Raw genomic sequence first — 27,285 nt, 5'->3', positions numbered from 1 at the left:
AGAGCTTTACAAAGGGTCAACCCACAAGTAGAGTACCTCTCAGAAACACAGGCATTGAAATGTATGCAATTTTTGTATTCAAAATCCACAGAAATGCCAGACAAGAATGTCCAGCAAAATACCAACACAACAGTGAAAAACAGTGTCGTCAACTAGCTAAAAAACTTATATGCTATCTTACATGAGAAGCTACATGCTACTTTTCCCAGAATATTCAAGATATGAATGACTAATCTCACTATGTATAGGATATCATTTACACTATACAAACATATTAAATTTATTTTATGAATTTATAACATTGCACTAATATTTTATAGAAAAATGAAAAAAAAAACTCTAAGTCTCCCAGTGCTTATATATTTTATAATGAAGTCCTGGTCAAATCAAGAGGATAACCCCAAAGTCAACAATTTCAGAACTTCAATGTTCACACAGTTTGAAACTGTATTAGAAAAGTGCTATAAAAATATTTGGTTCAAAATTCAAATTCCACTAATCTATACTCAAGTTGATACCAATCTCCAACAAGAATCTCTAAATGCCAACTTATTAAAAGAATATATGTATTTCAAAGTACCCTTCTAAGTTGGTATTCTTATTTTCTACTCAATTGTTAACTATGATCCCTAATTGAATAGCGAAGGTATTATACTAAAGTTCCATAGATACCCTTAATGCTATTATGTTTCAAGATCTTCTAATATTATAAATCCCTGATACTCTGACTACATTGCATTCTTCAGCAATTTTAAACGTATTAGTTTGTGAGATGGAGAGAAAATGCTGTAAATTATGCTTCTCCCGTAGTTTCCTTTTTCTGATAGATTGTGTCCTGCCATTTATTGTAAACAGTGAACCAACAAAGTTACTTAAAATATGATTAGAACTGCACTATTACTCTAATGAGTTATGAGCAATAACTTCAACTCTGGTTTCCTTACAATTTGTGAACAAAGCAAAACATGCACACAAAGTTAATAAGTATTAGCTGCAAATAAATCTCACATTAGCAATGAAGAGACGGTTCTTATTTTTCTTATTAATATGAAATAATACATATTGCTTATTATGGAATGCTGACAAGGGTCTTTAATGACATACCCCTTGTGCTTGTAGAGTTAGAGGTGTGATACGCCGTTTTTCCCATTCATTGGGGCGTGGCTCAGGAGTGGATTCCATAAAATTGCGCTTGAGTTCACTAATGCTAGCCTGATGCTTCAGTAATTCATCCTGAGTCTTATCCAGTTCCTACCAATGTGTAATGTAAAAAGAGCAGGGAATTCATACAACAAAGACAATTTTAAAAAAAACCATGAAAAGTGCCTAATGTATGAAAATATAACAGCAGTTTATCAGGTAAAAAATATTCATTATACTTTCTTTCAGGTAAATAAATACCTTGTTTTTATTTCCATTATAATGTTGAAAATCATGTAATACACATATTTCAAATAAAATAAAAATCTGGTGTTGCTGTACTACTAGCACATTTTAAAGTTTTTATGCATCATGATGTAATCTGCTGCAAAACTGTGGTGAAATGTAGCCTGGATTCCCAGGAGGGAGGGGCTGCATTCTAGAGAACCAAGATACAGTGAAGTTAAGATAGTTTGGTTGAGAGAAAGAGGGTCACGGCAGGTCTTCCTTAGAAGGTTTAATGAAGCAAGTAGTTGGTTGAGAAAATGTATGCCTATATGTGAGGAACAATACAAGAATCTCTTAAAAGTAACCCTGCATGTCTTTCTTGGGTTTTGGAACCTGACAAAAACACAGTAACTTGGGCAGGTGGCTGCCAGAGGCTTTGTGCTACCTACTAGAATGAAATAAATTCTACAACTATGAGGAACTGATGTTTACACAACAAATGAATTGCTGCAGTGAATCTGCATATTCTAAGCTTTCTTACAAGTGTTACCTTGTAATTATAATTGCCTTTGTTATAAATTATAGAATCAGACGATTCATTTTTACATCAGCAAAGCATGCATCACATACATCACTAAGAAAGGGACTGGGAATTAGAGTAGCTTGGCTTAGCTATCAGAGTAAGAGCCAGAATATGCTCTTGCTACAACAGGATCTTTCTCAATGAATTTGCATTTATGTGCAGGAATACAATCCACTATAAAAAAAAAAGTAAAATAATTCATTTGGAAATATTTGCTGGAGGAACCATAATCTTTCCTTGTCTGCCAATGAATTTACTAGGAGGAAGCAGAAAATTCCATTATTATTTTTTTTAATAGAACAAAATATAGCTTAATGAAAACAGATGACTTTGTCATCCACCTATTGAGCTTTCAGATGAGTTATTTCAAGTATAAACCTGACTTCTGCAGTTCCTTCTAAATGTTATGTCATTGTTAATGACACACGAAAGGGGAGGGACAAAAGCTACTCTGCAATTAATCTGCAAATTAATTTATAAAACAAATGAAATAGTAAGGAATTGGACTGATTAATTTAATTAAACTGGGAAATAACATTCTGTTCTTTTATATTATCCTTGTGGTGATAAAGCTAAGAGGATACATAGTAGGGAAGACTGAGAAAACTAATATACTATGTATGTTAAGGAAAAAAGAAAAACAGATTCAGGATTATGCTGCTGAAAGAGAACATTAAAACAGCAAGTAGAGAAAATATTTTCCCACAGTTTTGGGGAAACTGGACGCTTTGTGCTGCTATTTGTATAAACAAAAATCTTATTTCACACGATTCAAGCATAGCAATCTATGACAAGATAAACTATATAAATAGAAAAATTTTGGGGGACAATAGAAATTTTAATGGGAATCTAAAAAATGGAAAACAATTTGAATTTATCACAACTTGTCTCAATATAATATTTAAAAAAAATAATTTTAAGATTAGGCACTTTTCTTGGATTTGTTCAATGCAATGTTATGCAATAATCTCAACAATGTTTTGGTAAAATTACGCCAATATATATTAAATTATCAGAAGCTGCCAGAAAGCAACAGAACATGTTAGTAAGGTTACTGTAAATCTACAGGCCTATACATTATATATCTACCTATCTCTGAGATATCCTAAATTTAATATTGGAAATAGCCCCATCTGGATGATACATTTTTTTAATTTACAAATTATTTTGCCAAAAGAATCTACATCTACAATTTCATCTTCAAACCCTTGGCAATCGGTACCTCTTGGTATCACAAAAATTAATTGATAGTATTATAAAATTAAACTTACAATGCTTTAAAAAGTTTGGTATGTTGCCCACAAATAACTTAGAAAGAGAACTCAGAATTTCTGTTCTAACTTGAAAGCCACATTTTCTCTATTCTTATACTTCCAGTCAGGTGTAGGAAGTGTTGTAACATATTGAAAGTTCTGGGTGGTGCCTCTAGAAAGTCATAGACATTTCTAAAAAGACCTATTTCTTAACATCTAAACAGGGCCATGTTCCACTTGCCACTGCAGAGTATTTTTAACAGCTGAAAATGTAGCTCATTTTACAGAATTACCAAAATAGAACATGCATGTTCAAGTTGAACATCTCCATGCATTTCATGCATTGTGCCCAGAGCAGCCTGCAAGTGATTTCCCATCTCGTGCAGCCTAGCAGCCCATGAGAACAAAAATAACTCCTTTAATTATACAGACCTCCAACATTAAATTGCTATGTCTGACATAAATATTTTCCCCATTTACTCTCAAGGAATAAATCTGTAAAATTAAAGCACATACACACACATAAAAGAGAACAAGGGGGGGAAAAAAGCCCATAATCATCAAAAAGGCCAAAAAAGTACTTAAAAATTCAATAAACAGGGCTTTGAAATTAAATACAGAAGGGCACCATGCAAACATAAACTATAGAAGCTTCAAACACTAATAATGCAGTCAGCAACCTTCTTGTGAATTTCGTCCTCTTCCATTTCCGTCTATGTAGTGGAATCACCCAGAGATCAACAAAAAATGAGAATTAGAGGAAGCTAAGTGTATTAAACCACTAGTCATCTACCTACAGTAGATGTATTAAAACCACTAGTCATCTACTTACAGTAGCAATGGCTGAAATGGAAATTCTGTCATTCTACAGCCAGAACTCTGTATTAGTAGATTTTTCTCCATAACTTTAAAGGAGTTGTAAAAACAGGATAGTTTGAAAAAATAAGTTTTTGAGTTTTGAACTTTCTGAGTTTGAATAAGCTATTTTAATTATAATATAATTAGAATAAAGTCTTCTGTCTATGCTCAGTAAAATGGTCTTTCAGGATTTTCTTTGTTTTGCTAAAAATGTTTGATATCAACAGAGATCATTCAAAGAACACAGCATAGTCCAAATAAAATTGATAAATTAGATCTTGGTACATTATATAATATCAAACTCAGGTTAAGATTTGAACTTGCAGCTCTCCCACCCATCATACTTTTCAATGCATTATTTTATCTTCAATACTTATTTATCTATTATCTATTACTATTAATACCTATTTATCTAGATATGTGCAAAATGTTTCAAATTCAAACTACTTCAGCATGGTGTAGTTGTCCATTTTTTTTTAGCATGAAGCTCATTTGTTGCATTGAATTTTAAAAGTATTTTAAGTGCTGGGTATATTTCCAAAATGGTTGAAATAGATCATCTGCCTCTCATAATTGGGTTTTCAAGTCATTCTGAATGCGAAACATTTTGCCTACTTCTTGCATAAGCCAATAATGGAAATTACTATTTGCAACTGGTTGGCAGTCCTCAGGTGCAATTGATCTGCATTAGCAGTAAGACAAGACATTACTGGAGTAGATAAATAATGAGACTGAAAATACGCAAATACACAGCTCACTCATATTAATACCGACGGATGGTTTGTTGTTAAGCATTGAATCATTTCTCCCCTTGCCACAATCAAAAGAGGGCATCTGGAATTTCTTGCTAACCTATAGCATTTTGTATTCTAAAAATCTGGTAGTTAATCTTACTGATTTAGAGTCTGTTCGGGATAACACTGGACAGAAAATTTAAATCCAAGACTTTAAATAAAGACTTGTAGAGCAATTATAACCAGAAAAAAATTCAGAAGGTTTAACAATATTTAATTGCCTTCTGAGGAATTTATTGATTTTGTATGACCCATGTTGGAGAAGTTGGAGTGAGGCCAATGTAAACATCGGAGCAGAGATAGCACAGGTATGGCCCTTTCACTTATGAAATATTATTCAAATATAATGCCAAATGCAACTGATGACAAGTTATCTTCAGCAAGATTAGCATGTTTAACATTTGCCCATATCAAAGAGATATATATTTATGTGCTCTTCAGTAAAGTTAAATTCCCCTAAGCCCCTCAGAAATATTGTTTCACATTCTGATTAGCATTGAAATATAGTTCCAAAATAGGGCCTGCTTTAAATGTACCATATACAGAATTCAAGACTATTCTCTCAGTTCTTCTGGCCCAAGAGTTATATTTTATATGAGTGGCACACAAGATGCAATACAGGATGGATTCATGATTAATTTTTTGTTTCATTAATATTTAATTAAATATAAGTATATTTAATAAGTCTGCTTTTCAAAAGGTTTAATAAGTTCTAACAAGTTTGCTTTTCAATGGGTTTAATAAGTTCTAATAAGCTTCTAGAGTTTTGGAAAACTAGGAAGCCATGACTAAAGTTTCAAAAGTCAGATGCAGCTTTGCCATGACGTGACAAAAAGAAAATCAGAATTAGCTATTGAATTACTAACCCGTGACCCTTGTTGAACAATTCCCCAAATCAGTTTTAAAAATCGTTTGTGTACAACACAGTTTCACAGAACTTGCTTTGAAGTTGGTTTGTATCGGCAAACCCTAACTAAGATTGTGGTTTATTATGAGAGAAAATAAATGCTTCCAGCCTCCTCTTATATCTGTGCTGGAGGAAGGGATAGCACACAAACTTGTATAAAGCCTTGTTCTAATCATAATACACAACTGCTTATTGTTACATTTGAACAAAGCCTTTTGAGCATTTGTCAAAATGAGACACTAGTATCTAAAAGAAAGAGGCAGAAATATCTAACAGAAATAAGGAGGAAAGAACACATATTAAAATAAATCAGTTCAATTATTTTTCATATGACTAAGGAATGCTAAACAATTTACAGAATATTATGTCTAAAGACCAATTGCTTGTTTCAGAAGTTGTATGTTTCATTTTTGGGAATGCCTTGACCTAATCAATTTTGGAAGAGATATGCCATAAGAATAGCACCTAAGTGCATAGATTTGTATGGACTTGATTGCTACAAGCATGAAGCAAAGCTTCAATGTAAAAAGAGTTTATTTAATTCAGGGGTGTGCAATCTGAGGCCCTCTAGTAGCCTAAGATTGCAGTTCTGAAATCTGGTAGCCAGTGCAATTTTTTATTTATGAGATCCTAAATATACCAGGAAACATCTTAATGTAGCTTGTGTTCTAAAACTTCTCTAAGAATAGTGTCAAGTAAACCATACTATTTGTCTACTTTTTAATACTGCAGAATTTATACAGATGATTATGTATCAATAGATGGCACTAAACACACAGCCATCTTGGCCTCATTCTAGAAATACAGATTACCTCTGAATATGTATTAGCAAATTTATGTACAAAAGACAATTAGGCAACAAAGTTACACACCTTCTCTTCCTTTGCTTTGTCTATTAGAGTAGCGCCATTAAAAACATTCAGAGAAGTTGCTTTAGGCTCCAGGTTGCAAAGTAACAGAAGGATAGGAAGGGACAATGTGAGTGAATAAGGAACTGATTAGAAAGTAAGGAGAAATGACACAAATAATGCGAAAGAGAGACAGAAATGAGAGAGAAGTATCAGAAAGATACTGCTGAACACGAAGTGGGAGGAAGGAGATGTACATTTCTGTAAAACTAGGAGATCCAACACAGCTATCCTTATCAAACCATGCATGGAAACTAAAGAAAACCATTTTCTCAAACTAAATACTGTAGATACAGCATCTTCATTTTCAGTAATTTTATCAGCTTCTCTGTCTATTGCAAGAAGAAAAAAATGCCCCCCTCCCAAGGCTTACAAGCTAGTAGCTGGTAGATGATTTATCTTCATTTCTATTGCATTCTGGATTTTCAGCCACAAGACTGAGAGTTCCTGCTCTCCGTGCAGGTTTCCTAAGGTTACTATAATCTAAAATATCTAAAAGGATGTTTTAGAAGCATTTCATGAATATCAATTAAGTTCGAGGAACAGGATGAAAGGGAATGAATGAAAGGTGAAAGCTGATGCATAAATGCATAAAATACAGAGTGAAGGGGGAGAGGAGAAAAGTGAAATGGGAGGAGTATAGTGGTAGAGAAAGTCTAATCTTAGATGCAGACATGACCATAATATAAAAGTGTATTTGTAAGCAGAAGGAAAGCGTCGAGAAGGGGGAAGGGAGAAATTTGTTAGTGAGAATTTTTACTCAAAAATAGGATAAGCAGTACTGTTAGGATATGAATGTATAAACATTTATAAAACCCCATTTATTATCTAATTAAACAACATACAATCCAAACATTTGGATTATGTCATCTCAAACAGCTTTTTGTTGTCTGTAAAGAGCAGTGTAAATGGAAACAGACATTCAAAGCTTTAGCAGAAGGGGAGACGGCAGCACAAGGACACACAATGCTTCTAATTATAGATCTTGAAAAATTACCAGATTTTAAGTCACTCTTACAAAGCAGTTAAATATTTAGAATTGTGAATGTTTAATCATTAAACATTTACTATTCCAACAGTTACTCAATGGTTTTGAACCCTAAGAGGTAGATCATGATCTGATCTCCTGTTATGTCAGTCAGTATATGAGTCCACACCTTCTCCTACATAGGGTTCTAAGTTATAAAAACAGCTATAGAAGTTGAAGCTACAATAAAACTACTACAATTTAGATAGCATTCCAATTTAATGTTATTTCTACAAAATAAGACTGTTTTCAGCAATCATACCTTTCCATCTTCTAATTGTGACATTTTAGCAATGCCTCCATCCACATCTCTGCCTTCCTCGTCTTTAAACTTGTGCTGTCCAGCTGTTTCAAAGGTCCTCTCACCAGCAGCAACAGAAAAGTCCTTTAGCAGACTCTGGTCTACAATGCCTACTGGAGCTGCAAAAATATATTTTTTTAAAAAAATCCCCTATTAGTTTTCAGATGAATTCTGACTTGTTTCCTTTAAAAACAAACAAGCATTCCACCAGAATAAGTGGGTACATCAGGATTCAGACTCTCTGGTGGTCAAAAGCAACTGTAGGAGGTTATATTTTTTATAAACCTGGTTAGTTTTGCATGGTTAACTGGGAGTTAATGTCAAAGCTCACTCTGGGCTTTGTTCTTCATTTGGCCTGTGCCCCAACAAGGCAACTGTTGTTCTACAAATATGATTTAGACTTTGATATAGAACACAGTAAGACAGAATTACAATAAAATTACAATAATGTTTGACTATAAGCAAATGTTACAGAATATAAATATCACTAGATACATGTTATATAGGTAAAATATAAAAACAAACTATATTTATCATAATAAAGCATGTTACAGTTGCAGTATTTATAACATGTCCTACTATTTCTGCATATTTGTACATATGCATGCATAAGATGAAAACCGCTCTATAAATTAATATTAGGTAAGCTTTTGATTTACTGCTGAATGTTCTAGTCCAATGTCTAATGCTCCTCACACAAATGGCAGCTTATGAACTACTGCCTGTGGTATGTTTGGTCAATCCATACATAGAACAAAAATAAGTTAATCTGGGCCATATTCTCCAATTAATTTTGAATTATTATTATTATTTTTTGCTTTAATTTATATGCCGCCCTTCTCCGGAGACTCAGGGCGACTTACAATGCGTTAAGCAATAGCCTTCATACTTTTGTATATTTATACAAAGTCAGTTTATTGCCCCCACAATCTGGGTCCTCAATCCACCTTTTTGAATTTGGATGAGATACTTGGCTGTAAATAAACTATGGACAAATAGTTTGACATTTACAGTTCTGCAAAAGGAACTAGCAACAACTTCTATGGAGCAGTTCTTCAATACATTTTTAAATCCAATCCAATCTATTATATACTGAAAAAAGTAGCATTTCTACTGAAAAAGTAGCATTTCTATCTTAAAAAACAGATTTGGCAAGACCTTTGAAAAATGTACTTACTTCATGAAAGCTAAAGAACAAACAGGGTTATCACTATTCCAATGTATAAGATTTTTTTATAAGTAATAAATAAGAAAATCACTATAGTTTCTGTCCAGCTCTTACCACCATCAAGACTCCTGGAGATTCGTTTGCTTGAGGTCCGTTCAAAGTATGGGGCAGGTCTATCTATGAGATTGCTAGCCTGGCGTGTTTGTGCTTGGGTACGTCCACTGTAACGGAACTTGGAGCCCAGTGTCAGAAATTTGGCTTTTGGAGGCTGTTCTGGTGATACAAGCCTACAACCATAAAAAAGTGAACAAGGTCATTTCCAGACTGTAAAAGGATAGTCACTAAACACAATACTTCCTTTTTTCTTTAATAAATTATATCAACTGATTTCTAGGAATTATAAAAGTCTGTACATTTCTGAAAATATTCCCTTCTTTAATATTGTCTTTTGTCCATGTCATATTTTATTTTTTTTATGACAAGGATGACATTTTATTATAAAGTTCCTGCCAAAAATTGTAATTCATCTGCTGAGAGCAAGATTTCAAATGCTTTTAAGTCATGGAAGGAAAGGAAAGGAAAATAATGAAAGGAAAATACTGGAACCCCAGATCAAGACAAAGCTAGAGTGAAAAAACTGGCAGCATATGAGTGAATTTCTCCCCTTAGGTCTCTTATAGAATCTATCAGGCTTTTGTGGAAATCTAGAATTACATGAGACATAGTTTCAAAAACCTTGTGCTAGAGCAGTATTTTTCAAAATTGGCAATTTTAAGATATGTGGACTTCAGCTCCCAGAATTCTCCAGCCAGCATCCTAGAGGATTATGAAACCCAGACAAAAAATATTTTCCAATGGCAGTCTTCATATTTTAGAGCAGGGGTATCAAATTCAAGGCCAAAAATCCAGGTTCCAGTTCATGCGTAGCTTAGATCTGGCCCGTGGGGCTGCCCTGGAATTATAGCAAAGGACCGACTCTCAGTGCCTCTTCCAGCGAAAACAGAGCTGGGGAGGGCTATGTGCGGCCCTCCCGCGCTCCGTTTTCGCTGGCAGAGGGTTGTAGACCATTGCAGCCAAAAACGGAGCTCGTGAGGGCCATGGGCGGCACTCCCAAGCTCCATTTATCCTGGCAGATGGTTGCAGGAGGCCGTCGCAGCTGAAAATGGAGCTTGTGAGGGCTGCAGGTGGCACTTCCAACTCCCCTTTTGCTGGCAGAGGGTTGCAGGAGGCCGTTGTAGCTGAAACGGAGCTTGGAAGCCCATTTTCACTGCAGAGCGCTCTGGCCACCACAGGCGCCCCCAACACGAGTGAAATCAAGCTGGTCACCCCCTGCCTAGCCATGCCCATACTGGCCCCCCAAGGTCAAACACAAACCTAATGTGGCCCTCAATGAAATTGAGTTTGACACCCATTTTAGAGAATAGACTGAGTGTTCATACAGTTTCTTTTCTATCACATTCCCTATTTTTCTATATTCAATTTCTTGTTCCTAGCAAGAATCCTAGGACTTAAGTACAGTACAAGGCTATTTTAGTATTACAGAGAAAGTATGTTTTAGAAGGTCTGTATTTAAATGTATAAAAGGTAATCAAGTGAGAGAAGAAAATAAGAGGCAAACTCTAACCCTAACTATCATGAAGGAAGTTGACACTCTTGGATTAAGCCACTTAAATTAATGACAGTTGGAACTGCTGCATTCTTTTGCATGCCAGCTCCTCAGAAGCACACCATGCATATACATTATTTGTTGGAAAACGTAATATGAATTACTATTTATTTCAAAGACACCTGCATAAAATCTCTGAGTTTAAATGAAACTAATGCCAGTAACAAAACCATATTTTTTATTCCCCTCTCCTCAGAGACTGCTCTTATTTGGTGGTACAGTATTCAAGGAGCACATGAAGATGAAAGTTGTCTTAATCATAATTATTATAGTTTACATGCCACTTCATATTGGAAGACCGTGAGGCTTATAAAAAATAAGAATACAACTGTAATTAATCTAATGGCCACCATTTGCAGATAACATGATCTTAACAGTCTAAAAATGCATTTCTGGAGGATCATTTTGTTATGGCTCCCCATTAATGTAATAAGGATAGTTTCATTCAAATATCTTGGGAGTAAGTTATTCCCAAGAAGGAGGATCATTGCTGAATACACTTGAGCCTGGGCTCCCTGAAGATGGCACTCCTTCCATGGTAGAACTATGGTAGTTCACACTCCCATCTTGCACTAAACAACCATATTCAATTCAGAGAAGGCAGCCGCAGGGGTATCCCAGTCCTGAACCATTTCAGATTTAAAGATGACAACCAGCACCTTAACTGGCAGCAATAATAGTATTATATGGGTAAACCTTAGAACAGACATAATTACACTAGCTGAAACTTCAAGGATGATCTTTAGAGTTAATCCCATGAAAACGCATTGCAATAATCCTCTGCTGTGAAGTAACACAGGCATGAGTGACTGTGAGTAAAGCCTCTTGATTCAAGAAAGGCCACAACTGGCACACATTATAACTCTGAGATTGTGGGAATTCGGGTGGGGAACAAGCTTCAGCTCAACCCTAGCAAGACTGAGTGGCTTCTGGGCCCTTATGTTCTGGGGGCTTACCATTTTTGAAGCTGGATGTGTTGCACTACCCCAAGCAAACTGTGCACAATTTAAGAAATTTTCTGGACACATGATTCCTACTTAAAGAAGAGTTAGCAATCATGGCCCAGATACCTTTGCGCAGCTTCATGTTATACACCACTTGTACCTGGTTCCTGAACTGGGAGGTTCTACTCTCACATAGGCCCTCGTCAGCTCCCAAATGGATTACCTTAAGTGGGGCTGCCCTTGAAAAACATCCAGAAGCTTCAGTGCATATTAAGCCTATGCTCCATGAGCTGCATTGGGTGCCAGTCTGCTTCCAGCTTCAATTTAAGGTGCTGGTTATAAAGACCTAAATGGCATGGGGCTCGGTTATTTTTGAGACGACTTCTCCTCTGTTACATCTACCCATCTCATCATGGCAAGCAGAAAGGGCAGGTTATGGCTCACATCAATTAAGGAATATCATCTGACAGAACTCTGGAGGAGAAGGAATATCATCTGACAGAACTCTGGAGGAGAGCCTTTTCTGCCACAGTGCCTGTCTTTTGGAATATCCTCCCCTGGAGGTTAGACTGGCCCCAACCTTGTTTACCTTTTGAAATGCTATAAAAATATGGTTGTGTCAATGGGCTGGGATCTGGTTATAGTTTGGAGACTGCTAGCTGTTTATATTGATTGATCCATAACTTGTACTTGCCTGCTTTCTGGGTTTTCGGTTTCAATTTTGGTTTTTAATTAGGCTTTTTATTTGATTTTAAAGGCTGCTGTGTTTTTACTGCTTTCCTGAATTTTACTGATTGTGTTCTTTGGTTGTTTTTAACTGTGTGAACTGAGTCACAAATGTGAGATGGGTGGCTATACAAATTGAATAAATAAATCCTGTTTCGTTGTTACTGTTACTTTTTTACGTGAACCTCATTAATAGAGCTGGACAGTAATACAAACTCCAATAAATAAATAACAAACTAAATGAATAAATAACATATACTGTAGTATCCCATACACAGCCTATTTCATCCAGGCAATCCAAAGTTCTCAACAGTTTTATAAAATAGTTGGATTAAATGATGATTACTCAAGGAAGACATGTTATTACCATCACCTCTTTCAAGATGGAGGGCAGGTACCACTATCTACATCCAGTTCCTATCAGTTCCCTGACTGCTTTCACCAACTGGTAGAGCAAGGAACTAATCAACAGATTGCTATACTAACTATGCAGATGTCACTGCCTTATTTTCTTAGCTGTCATATGCTGAAAACAATCCAGATAATTCCAGAAATAAACTTGTTATCTCAGCTGGATTTGCCCAGCTGGTGTCTAACTCCAAGTTAATATGAGTGATTTTAGTCATTTTAGCAGTGTAAATGTGAATGATTTTAATTATTAATTAAAAGTAAAAGTAAACTGGACAAGCTAGCATTTTTAGGTAAGAAAAGGTAAGAAAAACAAATAGTAGGTAAAATTGAATTCCCAGTAGAAGGGAAAAGAAGCCTGAGATAAATCTAGTTCTTGAGTCCAATCATTTGTCTGCTGAAGCTTTCACTGGAAAGCAAAAAGTAGACGTGGTTTGCAGGTCAAAAAGCCAATGAACAGTAGCAGCACTTTCTGTCTGCAGGGAAAACTGGAATAATAAGGCAGTATTGTTTTCCCTCAAAATTCTTTCTATGGCAAATTCCCTCTAACAAAATATTCTATATTACCATAGCTAAGTTATTGCAGCCTACATTTTATCAACTGAAGCATAGAGGATCTACTATAATGAAGGCAAACAATACTGAAGAAATGTGGCTTAAAGATGGGAGAATATTAGGATTCAAAACAAAAATCTATTTTTTCCAGAACCCTTTCATTCTATTTATTGAGTCATTTATTGTCTATTTTTTACTATTGATGCCCTAGGTATCTATCAATATGTTACAGATTGCCTAGCATAAACATTTTGCAAACAACCATGATGGGGCCCACTGTATTATATTACAGATGACTAAAGAAATAATCAATTTATCATTTATTGTATCATAACAATATTTTAGGAGAAAAATCCAGCATATAGCTTGAGGAAAAAAGCTAGGGGCCTTTTGTTTTGTTATTTTTAATAGGTTCGCAAAACGAAGAATTTTACACTATTAATACCATGTCATGATAGACCAAGGGAATAATTTAGAACCAAATCAAACTACATATGGGACACACACAACTGAAAGGTACTTATAAGGAATGTGTATTTTGTCACAGGCTAAAAGAAAGCTCATTTATCAAAAGCTCTTTTCATATTTAAAACTTCCTCAAGAACATAAAAGCCATTGAAATCCCATAACCCACTAATTAAAAATGTAAATTTTACCTATAAAAAGTATGATGCTCCACACAAACCTTCCATAATCGTTTTGCAGCCCTATGATTTGGCAGCTTAAAGCCAATAGTACTCTCAAACTGTTCCAGCTGAAAAAAATGAATACAATCAGATTAATATAATTTTTGAATACTGTTTGCGCTAAATCTCTCTGACCGGTCGCAGTCTGTGTTGGCAGGAGGGCAGAAGTCGACTTCAAGACACCTTATTTGTAGGGTGCTGCAGGGGTCAGTCCTCTCACCTCTTCTGTTCAACATTTATGTGAAGCCGCTGGGTGAGCTCATCCGTGGTTTTGGGGTGCAGTGCCATATTTACGCTGATGATACTCAGCTGTACATCTCCACCCGACCACCCCAATGATGCCCTTGCAGTGATGTCCCGGTGCCTCAAAGCCGTGCGGATCTGGATGGGGAGAAACAGGCTCCGACTCAACCCTTCCAAGACCGAGTGGCTGTGGCTGCCGGCATCCCGATATAGCCACTGACTATTGGGGGCGAGTCATTGGCCCCCACGGAAAGGGCTTGCAACTTAGGTGTCCTCCTGGACACGCGGCTGACTTTAGAAGAGCATATGACAGCCGTGTTAGCATTTGATTTCATTTACTCTTAAACTTAATGTAATCATTTTCAGTCACTTGGTGCTGTTAAGGTGTTACAATTAAGGTGCTGGCCTAGAAACCAAGAGAGTTCTAGGCCTGGTAACTTTGGGCCAGTCCAATCCACTCTTAGTCCAATCCACTTCACACAGTTGTTGTTGTTGTTGTGGGGAAAAGAGGCAGGAGTATTGGATATGTTCACTGCCTTGAGTTAAATATAAAAATCATCATCATCACCATCATTATCACCATAATCTGTTAAAATGCAATTTAATTAACAACTCTAAACCAGAGGCTCAAATGCCTCATTCAAAGGCTACAATTCAAACATAATGTAAACAGATAGTCCTCGAGTTACGAATGTAATGGAGCCTTCCGATTCCATTTGTAACCCGAGGATTTATGGGAGTGAATCTCGTACCCTGAACAAGATCACTCCTTCCTTTTGCCCATGCATTCGCTAATTGAATGTGAGGCTCATTAAGTACACATGAGGTATTTCAGGGTGGGGAAGGCCATAGGTGGCCTACTGATGGAACAGGCCACCTGCCTAAGATCACCCAAGACCTCTCTGACCCACTGAAATACCTCATGCTCCCCACAATTGCTTCCCCTCCCCAACCTGCCGCACCAGTCACTTACCTTGTGAAGATCTAGCAAGTAGTCTCCTTGTAAGTTGCCAACCAAAATGGAGTTTCTGAGGGCCAGATCTCCCCCCTGGAGGCTCCATTTCGGCCTGCAATGGGCCAGGGGAAGCCTGCGGAGGGCTGAACGGAGCGTTGGAGGACTGGATCTGCCCCTCAGAAGCTCCATTTAGGCTAGCAATGTGCAGGACAAATGCTGCACAGCCTCTGCGATTGTTCGAAAGAGTGAACAACTACCGTGGTGCTGTAAGATTCGTAGTTTCACAAATGCTAGGGGGCACTTATCGCGTAAATTCAAATGTTCACTAAGGGAACGTTCGTAACCTGGGGATTATCTGTACAGATTAATAAACGCTTTCTTGGAAGTTTTTTCCATAACATTTATGGAAAAGCTATTTCTAAACAAGACAAAATTACTGCAAAGTAGGAACTGGTTTGACATAATTAAGAATGAAAATGATAGTGTCTCTATTTCCTACTATAGTTAATGTTCAGGAAAAAACATGCATTCATTTTTGTATAATTAAGCTTTGCACTGATTTAATGAGATGCATACAGTACACATCTGGGTAAGTGTCAAAAAGCAAGTCTACAATTGATTAGATTCCATGCTAATTAATTTGTAGGAAAATTTTTTTGAATGGCATTTGGAATCTTTTTAATTGCTTATGAATTATTAGTGAGCACCAGTGGTGAAATTCAACCAGCTCTATCCAGATAGTGCGATCCGGTAGCGCCACGAGGTTCCACCCACCCATCATCACGTCCTGTTTTTGACCCTTTGTGCATGTGCAGAAGGCTCTGGCAATGTGTGGAGGAGGCGCGCACGCTCACATTTGCGAACCGGTAGCGAAAGTAAGTGAATACCACCCTTGGTAAGCACCAAATGCTTTAAAAACATATCTTACTGTTGATTACTTATGGATCCGAACTGTGTATGATTCTGAAATATGAAGCAACAAGAAAACAAAATAATCTAGAAATATCAAAGTGTTGGAGATTATGCTTTTAGACATATTCAATATGGAGAACATCTCAGGAACGCCATGCGCCAGCTGAAAGAAGCCTTTGCGTAGCTATGGCTGCTTTGCATTATGGCTCTTCAACAGATCTAGTATGATTTAAAAAAAAAAAAAACACTTTACCAGGCAGACACATATCACACTATGAACTATTGAACTACCTGACATGTGTTCATACAATTTCTGATATGTAAATCATGATATCCATGTACTTACTTCAGTTGGTCTGATTTTAATATAGAAATTACTGCGTTTATAAGAAATCTTCAAAATTTTGGGCCATGCAAAACGATTTATCCGAAGTCTGTCTTTGTAAATGAGTAGCCCATTGGCACAAACCCCCAACATGATGTCCACACCTTCAGAATCCTATCAAATTAAGAATGAAAGCAATTTCAATCTGATTACAGTAGGAATACACACAGGCAGGCAGACAATGAAGCAGCAGGAGTAGAGAAGATTATCTTAAAAGACATGGAAATTTAGCTGAGCAACAATACTGAATCTAAGAAAAATACTTCAGAAGTGGACAGATAGGCAGTTGATAATGAAGGAAATATTGTAAAATTATGTCATTGCCTTGTTATGTAAAGTTGGATATACTAACTGAATATCAAAATAGTACACAGAAGATAGAAATCCATCATATGAATGGAAACAAAACACTTTAATAAGCTTTAATTATCAATAATCCACAATATATTGTTTAATCCATCCAATTGTGTAGTATGCAAGATTGTACTTAATATTTCAAGTCATTAACTATCCAAATATTTGGCTAGTAGTCTTCTTATTAGTAGAGGAGACCTATCCTGCGTTAAAACGAAAGCATGGGAGAACCCAAGTTTTTATAATAAATATTTTACAATAAAGTATTTTATAGATGCAATTTTGAGGGGAAAAGCAAACATATACACACTCCTATATGCTAAAAGTTGTGTACAATACTTTCTCTGTGGAATTTTCATTCATCCCGCCTACTTTTCCAGATCATTTTGGAACGTTCACTACTTTCGCATTTCCTCCATTGTACTAACTGTAGCAATATGCTTATAACAATAAGGAAAAGTTCCTAGTTGTGAAATTGCCAGCACGATAGTCTTTTGAATGGTCCTTTAAATGTACTGGGTGAATAGCAACTTGGCAGCTTCACAAATATTCCTTTACAGCACGGGCGAAATCTACCTACCTTCCCTACCGGTTCGGAAGTGTGCATGTCACAAGCAATAACAGGTTACTTCCTGGTTAAAACCAGGAAGTAACTACGTCCGGGTGGGTGGGCAGAGGCTCGCACTGCCACAGCTACTGGTTCTCCGAACCACCTGCCATCACCACTACTGGTTCGCCCGAACTGGTGTGAAACAGTAGCATTTCACCCCTGCTTTAGAGCAAGTGCCCAGATTTTTCTTTTCTTTTCTTTTTTTAAAATGGCAATGGGCTAATAAAAGTTCTGGATACATAAACTGGCAATTTGTTTTCTTTGCTGGATAAGAAGAGGATGAAATAGACATTTTTCAATGACTTGCTGGAGAAGGCTCTAATTCAGTAGAACTTTCGCCAGAAAATCGGCTAGAAAAAAAACAAAAACACTGACTAAAGTATTGGCATCCCCTACCTGATCTCAAAATTCCAAAACCTGTAATAGTAAATGTACTATTTACATAGCTGATTTACAGAATCTGGGACTAGAAATGGTGTTATCTGCAAATAGTATCACTTCTCTCTTCCCTATTACAGAAGCAGCAGCATTGGGGAAAGGTAATTTCTCCCCAATAGTATGATCATGGAAGAAGCAGCAATTCTGCATTTGCTTGTATATGTTGGCAGAGAGATTGTATAAGGGAGAATGTGACAAGAGAATGGTGTTCAGAAGATTAGCTCTTGATTAAAACAAGCCGAAACGAGCATAAAATGACATATATGCAATGAAAATGTTAAAAATATGTACTATGGGTTTCAAATTATTCTCCAAATATCCCTGTTTTTCAAGCAGAAGAAATAGAATATATCAAGGATTGCATCTCTGATACAGGATGGATTTAGGCTGATTCACACATCTGCCAGGAATTCTACTTCCCGTATTCTAATCACATATCTACTTCCCGTATTCTAATCAAATCTCCCTTCAGATTGATTTAGCGCCAGCAACACCACTTTCTTTCTTTCCTCACAAACAACAATATCATGCATATTGAACAATAGGTATTTTTAAGTACATGAATCTATTACATTTTCTAAATAAAATTTTATTTTCTATAGAAATGTTGACTAATACCTTAGCATGATGTAAATCCACTCCATACATGGATAGCCGCTTGGCATTTTCTATGAATTGGGAATCTGCCTGTGCTGGAGTCAAACCCCTGCAAATATTTAGAAAAGAAATATTAAAAATCAATATTAAGTTATGTTGTGTTCTTATTAGTATATAAAAACATAACCCTTGCTACTCAGACCATAGTCTATTTAAGCCAGTATTTTGTTTCTAGATATGGCCAGTTTTTGCAAGGGGTAGCACTGCTTTGAATCCCATCCATTTTAAACATCTCAAACATTGTATTATTCATGCTGAAGGAGAGTCCATTTTCAAATATAATCATTTCCAGTCTTTGCATTTGTGAAAACTACCAAAACATACTGGAGTAGAAACACACTTGGAACAGGCATGCCAAAAAAAAGTATTACATCAATATCTGATAGTTGGTTACCAACATTTTGATAATTTTAAACGCTCAAACAATAAAGGGAAATGCCCCGCTGTTTTTCGAGCATCTACTTTTTAAGCAAGAAAAAAAGAACCAAACTTGCTCTTGAGGGATTCAAACTGCATTATCTCTCAAGATGAAGAATAGCCAGGGCTACTGCTTTTATGAAAATCCTAATGAAATAATAAAGATGTTTGCCTCAAACAGTACTCCCTGAATTATTGAACATCTTTTTTATACTATTGAGCTTCTTTGTAATCCTGATGTAATCAAGAGGGGCGGGGGAGAAATCCCTAGTTTCTAGTCATCTTTGTTTTAAAATTTCCAAATAGTACTCAAAAATAATTTCATAACCATATGGAAGCTGAAAAATATCTTGCATTTTTAAATTCCTGTGTTCCTATGAACTTTTTTCCATGTTTTATTGTTGTGCTTACTTGTATCCTGCAAATTAAAACTTTGTTACCACTGGTTCGTAACTGCAGATTTGCCCTCTGGGAAATATTATGGGATCTTTCTCCCAAAACGTTATTCTCACGCTAATTTTCTTCTCTCCCTTTGTTTTTACTTCTTCAGTGAATGACTGAAGTTTATTATTTTCATTATTTTTTCCTTTCTCTTCTTATTTATTTGTATACTATTAATAACAATCTCTTGATTAATTTACCTATTTATGAGGGAGTGGCAGGGTTATATTACATAATGCCTGACTACAGCCTAGGGTTATATCTTTTGTTTTTAATTGCATGAGCATTATCTGCCACAAGCAAACAAAAATGCATACAAATGAATTACTTGGAACATGACGCACCTGTGTGTCTTGTGTAATTCTACTACTTTATCCTCCAACTCTTTTGTCTGGTTAGGTGCAAACTGGAATTCCTGTATGTAACCACTATCATGCTCCTCAGGATCAAAGTCACCTAGTTCAGCTTGTAAAGTATATGAACCAAGCAGAGCATGGGTCACAAAAGAGCATGGTAGACGTCCAGAAGCAATATCCTGACGAAGCTGCAAACAAAGGAAGTACCTAGGAAAAAGAACATTGATAATTGTCTGACAAATTTTATTTATTTGTTTGTTTCTTTTTATTCTATTCCCTTTATTACTATATATGTAAATCAAGTTAGCGAACATTCATAATACTGCTTCCTTTTATTTTCCCCACAAAAGGCTTAATATTTTTCTCTATTTTTAACACTTTAAAAATCTACATCAAAAGCAATCTGCAAACACAGAAATTATTTATTATAAAAAGGTTATATTTTAATAACTGTAAAAAAAAAACCCAAATACAACCTATTTCTCATATAAAGCTGGAAATTACCGGTATACTATCAGTGAAGTCTTCTGACTACTAGTTTTTAAGTAGTATACTTTTTAAAACTACACACACACACACACACACACACACACACACACTTTTAACCATAACCATAGAAATGTGAGAGTTACAATAGTATTTCCTCCCTGACTTGCCCGGGTTATGATCTATGTTTTGAATATCTACAGTGGATTCAATATTGTTGCCTTTCTGGTTTAACTTATTCTTCTTTTTTCAACAAAAAAAATTGCCATTAGACAATTAGTTTTTCTTAAATGACATTTATCTGCAGTAATTATTTGTATATACATTTCTATACTAGATTTATGAAAAATACTACAAATCAAACACAGAGGAAAGCAATAGCAGCTAATAGCTTTTTTTGAATTTGACCATTTTCTTTAGGCTTATGAAATGTAATATTTTACAGATTTTCCAAGAGACCCTAAATAATGTAGGATTTCCATTCAATAATGCTTAATAGCATACCTGGTGATTTCTTCTGTTAATTGTGAAGGGTCAGGTGGGTAAAACTTCACATTAAAGGTGAACTGCCATGGCAAATCTACATTTAACACATTCCCCAGAGAATACATGGGAGAAAAAATGAAAACATTCAAAGTAAACATTATTTTTATCCACAAATAGGAAAAAATGTAGACACTAAGGATGGGAGAGAAACTCTTTTGTAATACTAACATATTAGTAAAATTACTAATATGTCAGATTTTAAATTGTTTTGCCCATACCATTTGAGATTAATGCATCTCCCTGTGTCTGAGGTCTGTATCGAATCCTTGTATTTCTCTCAAACTATTTTGCATGAAAGTATTCTTCCCCCCACCCCCCTCCAAAGTCTTAAAGCCTGTCCTGGAAATACCACTGGAAGGTATTGAAATAAAAAGTTAAGCCATGTGGGATCTTCATCTTTACTGCTGCAATTCATCTAAAACACTGAAATATTTTGAAGCCCAATTTCTATTTTCTTAATTTCTTGCATGCTGGTACTGTATATTGTTTTTTTTTTATTAATAGATTTATATCAATAGATATATAGCTATATGGGTATTACTGATATTTATATAATTGGAATAATTAAAAGTATGGAAAGTATGGAAACTTTTGAATTTTTGGGAGTGTATAAAAAAGCATCAGATGTGATTTATGAAAATTAACTTATTGTCCTGGCACTCTGCAAATTCCTTTAACTCCTTCTTAGTATAGCTGGCTGAGTAAGAAGTGTTTGAGAGAGTCAAAATCATATAATCTGAAAACAGATTTAAAAGCTATGTTTTACCTCCCATTTTCATCCCCCAAATCTGATTACTGGATCTAAATGCTGTTGCCAGCACTTCTATGGCTAGGTTGGATAACAAAGGGGCTAAAAAGCAACACTGTTGGTACCTCTTAAATTTGTAATGGGATCTGAATCATAACTATTAAGTCTTATCTGAACTTTAGTTGGTCCATAAATATATATTTATATTTAATTAATACAAATTTATATTTAATTAATATTTGTTTTAAAAATTGTATTTCTAGAGAATCAAAACTTTTAATATATCTAAATAACAAATAGCTAGGGAAGATTAATTTTACTATACTGCATAATGTTTAATAATTTATTGATGGGATAGATTATTTCAACTTGAAATAAAGACAAATTGATCCATAAGAATAATTTTACCTATAATCAGTTGATTAGCTAACAGTTTAGTGTACAGTTTACAATCCATGTTAAGAAATGAAATGGACCTATATGGTGCCAAACCCTAGAAATTTTTGCCCAATTTAAGGATCAAAATTATATTAGACTGCTTCCAAAGCTCTAGTAAAGGATCCCCTTGGTGCAAAGTATTGCATAAAAATAAAAATTCAAGTATTAAAATCTCTTTATAAAATCTTATGACAATCCATCAGGGCCAGGAGAAATAGAAAAAGGAGATTCCATAAATTGGATGTCTTCTGCAGCCAATTCTGAAAATGTTAGCCTATTTCAAGATTGATTTTTCTTGATGATTATTTGAGGAATTGTTAAAAAAAAGTTAGAATTGTTCACTTATACCTTTGGTTTTACCAAGGGCATATGGGAGGACATTGTAGTTGAAGGTCATCTCTAAAACAGAATATTATCAGAGAGGAAAACCATTGCTAATGATTAAATGAAGCCAATTTCATTCACTTCTCCCTCCACCTCTCCATATTTTTATGCCTATTTTTTATTTTTATTTTTCTAAATTGTATATATTTCATTATTTTTCAGTAATATTTGTTCTAATAATGCAAATACTTTAAAAATATTTGATTGATCTGTCTAAGGTTCCTGTATTGATAATGATCTGTACAGATGCAGAACAACAATGTTTTGCAACAATGAATTGTTAAAACTCCGAAGCTGCTATACAAGCAAATCATTAAAACAGACTGTACAGGTGGCACCCATTTGCAGCGCTTCTGTTCCAGATGAACAACAGTGGATAATGAGGCTGTGAAACAAGTACTATAAACATGCACAAAAGCCTTTTCATCAGTTTCCACATGCATAAATATACAAAAAGGAGGCAAAAAGCATGGACAACAAGGGACACTGTACATATTGTTTATTTGTCTGTATAACACCTTGTGAGCAGCCTCACAACTCTTACAAAATGCTCACAAAAAAAAAAAAAAAACAACCCTAAAATATACCATGAAAGAAATGTATTTAGCCAAAGGTAAGGTAACAGGCAACTTGATCAGTATGTTCCAAACACAAGAGTTACAAAGGAGGATAAAAATTTCTTGCATTCTTTATATGAAAATCAAAATAGGATTAACAGACATTGTACTACTAATACCAGATTAGATTATGCAGTTTTACCAAATGATTTTAGGAGTATTGTGCCAGACTGATAAAGTATTTGCATCTGTTCACTTTCAAAAGCCTGGTTCTTCTAAGAACCTTTCTAACAGATGACTTGGAAAGTTCACCAGAACCTAAAACAATATATACTGATAAAGATTTATTCTAACTCTTCTTATTCTAGAAAGACCTAGATCATTTAACACTGCGCACACTGAAGAAGATTTCTATGGTAACAATCTTAATTTTAACATCCTTATAAATACAGTAAACACAGTATTGTAAACTTCTGAAATTTTAATTATATTATTTATTTTTTATTTTATTTTTTATTTATTTTTTTTATTTTATTTTTTTTGCTTTAATTTATATGCTGCCCTTCTCCGGAGACTCAGGGCGGCTTACAATGCGTTAAGCTTTATTATAAACATTTTATTTAAAATGCAACATTACATAAGAAGGTTTGACAAAATTAAGTGTACAAACTCAGCCTTAAAGAATAGAAGGGAGACATCTGTTCTTCGTATTTAGGCAATAAAAACAAAGAAAAAGAAAAACTCAGGATTTCAGCCCCATTTTTACACCCCACCAAAGGAGTTAGCTCCCTTCCATTCATAGAGGGGAGCTGAAATCCTTTAGCAGGCAGCTGTTTCAGCCATCCTCCAGAAACAAGAGGAAGCTGAAATCCGAATCCAGTGGCTGGAAGATAACTAGTTCAGCTCCATTTCTGAACCCTACCGAAAAAGTTCAGCTCCCAGCAATGAGAAGAATTTTTTTGGGAATCCAGCAAGAAAGATCGCAAGTGGCGATCTTGGGCCCGGAGGGTGGCGTCCCTCTGGTTGAAATGTGCCCACCAGGCTTCAGAGCATTCCATCAGCCGAGGGCCCAGGGGAGGGGCGGGGGGGGTGGCGGTTATTATTAACGAGGATCTGGATCCGAGGGAGACCACTGTGCCTCAGATAGCCGGATGTGAGTCCCTCCTTGTGAGGTGGGGCCGTGGGGTTCAGATGGGCTTGTTGCTTACGTACCTGGCTCCCTGCCGCGTGGCAACAGCCCTTCCTGAGCTACTCGACGTGATAGCCACGGTGGCAGTAGATACACCCAGGCTTTTAGTCATGGGTGATTTCAACTTGCCATCTGTCGGTGAAACGTCTGAGGTGGCTCGGGAGTTCATGGCTTCCATGACGGCCATGGACCTGACCCAGTTAGTTCATGGCCCTACTCACAGGGGAGGTCACACTCTGGATCTGATTTTTGTCTCTGGCCAGTGGTTGAGTGGTCTTGTTATAGGGGATATAGACATGGAACCCTTGTCATGGACTGACCACTCACTCCTTCGCCTAGATCTTCGAACCGCGACCCCTCGCCGCAGGGAGGCGGACCCAATTAGATGGATCCGCCCCAGGCGCCTGATGGATCCTGATAGGTTCCAGACGGAGCTTGGGCCATTTCCTGAGGATCTAGCACATGACTCGGCCGAGGACCTGGTAGCCGCCTGGGATCGGGCGGCTGGTGGGGCCTTGGACCGAGTTGTGCCTTTGCGGCCTCTGACCCGATGCCGATCCCGGGTGGCTCCTTGGTTTACTGAGGAGCTGAGGGAAATGAAGCGCCGGAAAAGACGCCTGGAGAGCGGTTGGAGGGCCAGTCTCGCTGAATCTGATCGAACACTGGTAAGGTCGCATATTAAGGCCTACCTAGTGGCGATAAAGACGGCAAAGTCTAACTACTTTTCCGCCTCTATTGCGTCATCAGGGAATCGTCCGGCCGCCCTGTTTAGGGTGACCCGCGCCCTGCTCCATCTGGGAGTGCGGGAGGATCCCTTAGAAGGCAGGGCGGAGGATTTCGGACAATACCTGTATGACAAAATCGCTCAGATCCGGGGGGATTTGGACTCTGACTGGGTAGATCAGGGCAGGGTGACGAGGAACAGTCTTGAGAATGTTATCTGGGAGGAGTTTGATGCTGTGACTCCCGATGATGTGGACAGGATTTTGGGGAGACTTAGTGCGGCCACATGTTTACTGGACCCGTGTCCCTCCTGGTTGGTACTGGCTTCCCGGGAGGTTACACGAGGCTGGCTCCAGGGCGTTATTAATGCTTCCTTGAGTGAGGGTCACCTCCCCGCTGCCCTGAAAGAGGCGGTGGTGAGGCCTCTCCTCAAGAAGCCGTCCCTGGATCCAGCAATATTGGCTAACTATCGTCCTGTCTCCAACCTTCGCTTCATTGCGAAGGTTGTTGAGAGTGTGGTCGCGCAACAGTTTCCACAATTCCTGGAGGAAACATCTTATCTGGATCCGTTCCAGTCAGGTTTCAGGTCTGGGCACAGCACGGAAACGGCATTGGTCGCGTTGGTCGATGATCTCTGGAGGGCTCGGGACAGGGGTTATTCCTCTGTTCTGGTCCTATTAGATCTCTCAGCGGCTTTTGATACCATCGACCATGGTATCATGCTGCACCGGCTGGAAGAGTTGGGGGTGGGAGGCACCGTGTTACGGTGGTTCTCCTCCTTTCTCTCCGACCGGTCGCAGTTTGTGTTGGCAGGGGGGCAGAGGTCGACCTCGAGGCCTCTCATTTGTGGAGTGCCGCAGGGATCGGTCCTCTCGCCCCTTCTGTTCAACATTTATGTGAAGCCACTGGGCGAGATCATCCGTGGCTTTGGGGTGAGATACCACCAGTACGCTGATGACACCCAGCTGTACATCTCCACCCCAGGCCACCCCAACGATGCCCTTGAAGTGATGTCCCAGTGCCTGGAGGCTGTGCGGATCTGGATGGGGAGGAACAGGCTCAGGCTCAACCCTTCCAAGACTGAGTGGCTGTGGCTCCCGGCATCCCGATATAGTCAGTTGACTCCATCACTGACTATTGGGGGCGAGTCTTTGGCCCCCACTGAAAGGGCTCGCAATCTGGGAGTCCTCCTGGATAGGCAGCTGTCTTTGGAGGAACATCTGACGGCTGTTACCAGGGGGACCTTTTATCAGGTTCGCCTGATTCGCCAGTTGCGGCCCTTTCTTGATCGGGATTCCCTGTGCACAGTCACTCACGCCCTCGTCACCTCTCGCCTTGACTACTGTAACGCTCTCTACATGGGGCTCCCCTTGAAGAGCACCCGGAGGCTCCAGCTGGTCCAGAATGCAGCAGCGCGGGTAGTGATGGGAGCAACATGGCGCTCCCATGTAACACCACTCCTGCGCGAGCTGCACTGGCTCCCGGTGGTCTTCCGGGTGCGCTTCAAGGTGTTGGTTATCACCTTTAAAGCGCTCCATGGCATAGGGCCTAGCTATCTCCGAGACCGCCTGCTGCTACCGATGACCTCCCATCGACCCGTGCGCTCCCACAGAGAGGGCCTCCTCAGGGTGCCATCAGCCAAACAATGTAGGCTGGTGGCCCCCAGGGGGAGGGCTTTCTCTGTGGGGGCTCCCACCCTCTGGAATCAGTTGCCCACGGAGATAAGAAGAATCCAGGACCTCAATGCCTTCCGTCGTTCCCTGAAAACCTATCTTTTTCAGCAAGCCGGGTTGGCTTAAGAAGAAATTTTTAAAATTTTTAAATCCTTTTAATTAGTCTGCGATTTTAATTTTTTGGGCCAAATTTTATATATATTTTTAAATGTTTTAATATTTGTATTCTATGTTTTTTATCTTGGCTGTACACCGCCCTGAGTCCTCAGGGAGAAGGGCGGTATATAAATTCGAAATTAAATTAAATTAAATTAAACATGATCGTGCAGACTTAGCAACCAGTTGTGAGAACAGGTTGCCAAGCATCCAGATCACAATCACATGGGGGTTATTGATGCAACATTATGTGACAACCAGAAATACTTTACAGGCTGCAAATCACCCTTCCTGAGGTCATTGTAATTCCAGATTATTGTTAAATGAACAGACATATATCAAGAACTATCTATAGTATGACAATAAGAGATATGACCAGAGCACTTACTGCGAATTTGCTTCTTGATTTCCTTTGAAGTATCAAGCCAATTCTAAAAAAAGAAATGACATATAATGAGAAATGTA

General features: G+C 37.5%; 1 protein-coding gene across 4 annotated transcripts in view; it reads right to left on the bottom strand.

The window, feature by feature from the left end:
* EPB41L2 (erythrocyte membrane protein band 4.1 like 2) overlaps positions 1-27,285 on the bottom strand; it is a 92,884-nt gene that overhangs the window by 13,708 nt on the left and 51,891 nt on the right. For 2 of the 4 annotated variants that reach the window (XM_070932716.1, XM_070932717.1), the window contains exons 5-14: positions 27,209-27,251; positions 20,911-20,986; positions 19,909-20,127; positions 18,668-18,755; positions 16,609-16,761; positions 14,123-14,220; positions 9,282-9,454; positions 7,961-8,118; positions 3,637-3,699; positions 1,105-1,251 (exon numbers count right to left, since the gene is read on the bottom strand). In XM_070932716.1, the coding sequence (XP_070788817.1) occupies positions 1,105-1,251; positions 3,637-3,699; positions 7,961-8,118; positions 9,282-9,454; positions 14,123-14,220; positions 16,609-16,761; positions 18,668-18,755; positions 19,909-20,127; positions 20,911-20,986; positions 27,209-27,251 (1,218 nt within the window). The remainder of the gene's footprint in view (positions 1-1,104; positions 1,252-3,636; positions 3,700-7,960; positions 8,119-9,281; positions 9,455-14,122; positions 14,221-16,608; positions 16,762-18,667; positions 18,756-19,908; positions 20,128-20,910; positions 20,987-27,208; positions 27,252-27,285) is intronic. The other 2 variants (XM_070932718.1, XM_070932719.1) reach the window with 1 other exon arrangement.

Source organism: Pituophis catenifer, unplaced genomic scaffold (genome assembly GCF_029215685.1).
Source record: "Pituophis catenifer annectens isolate HBS135680 unplaced genomic scaffold, rPitCat1.0.hap2 SCAF_1, whole genome shotgun sequence".
NCBI classification, from domain to species: domain Eukaryota; kingdom Metazoa; phylum Chordata; class Lepidosauria; order Squamata; family Colubridae; genus Pituophis; species Pituophis catenifer.
This window is presented reverse-complemented; position numbering and strand designations above follow the sequence as displayed.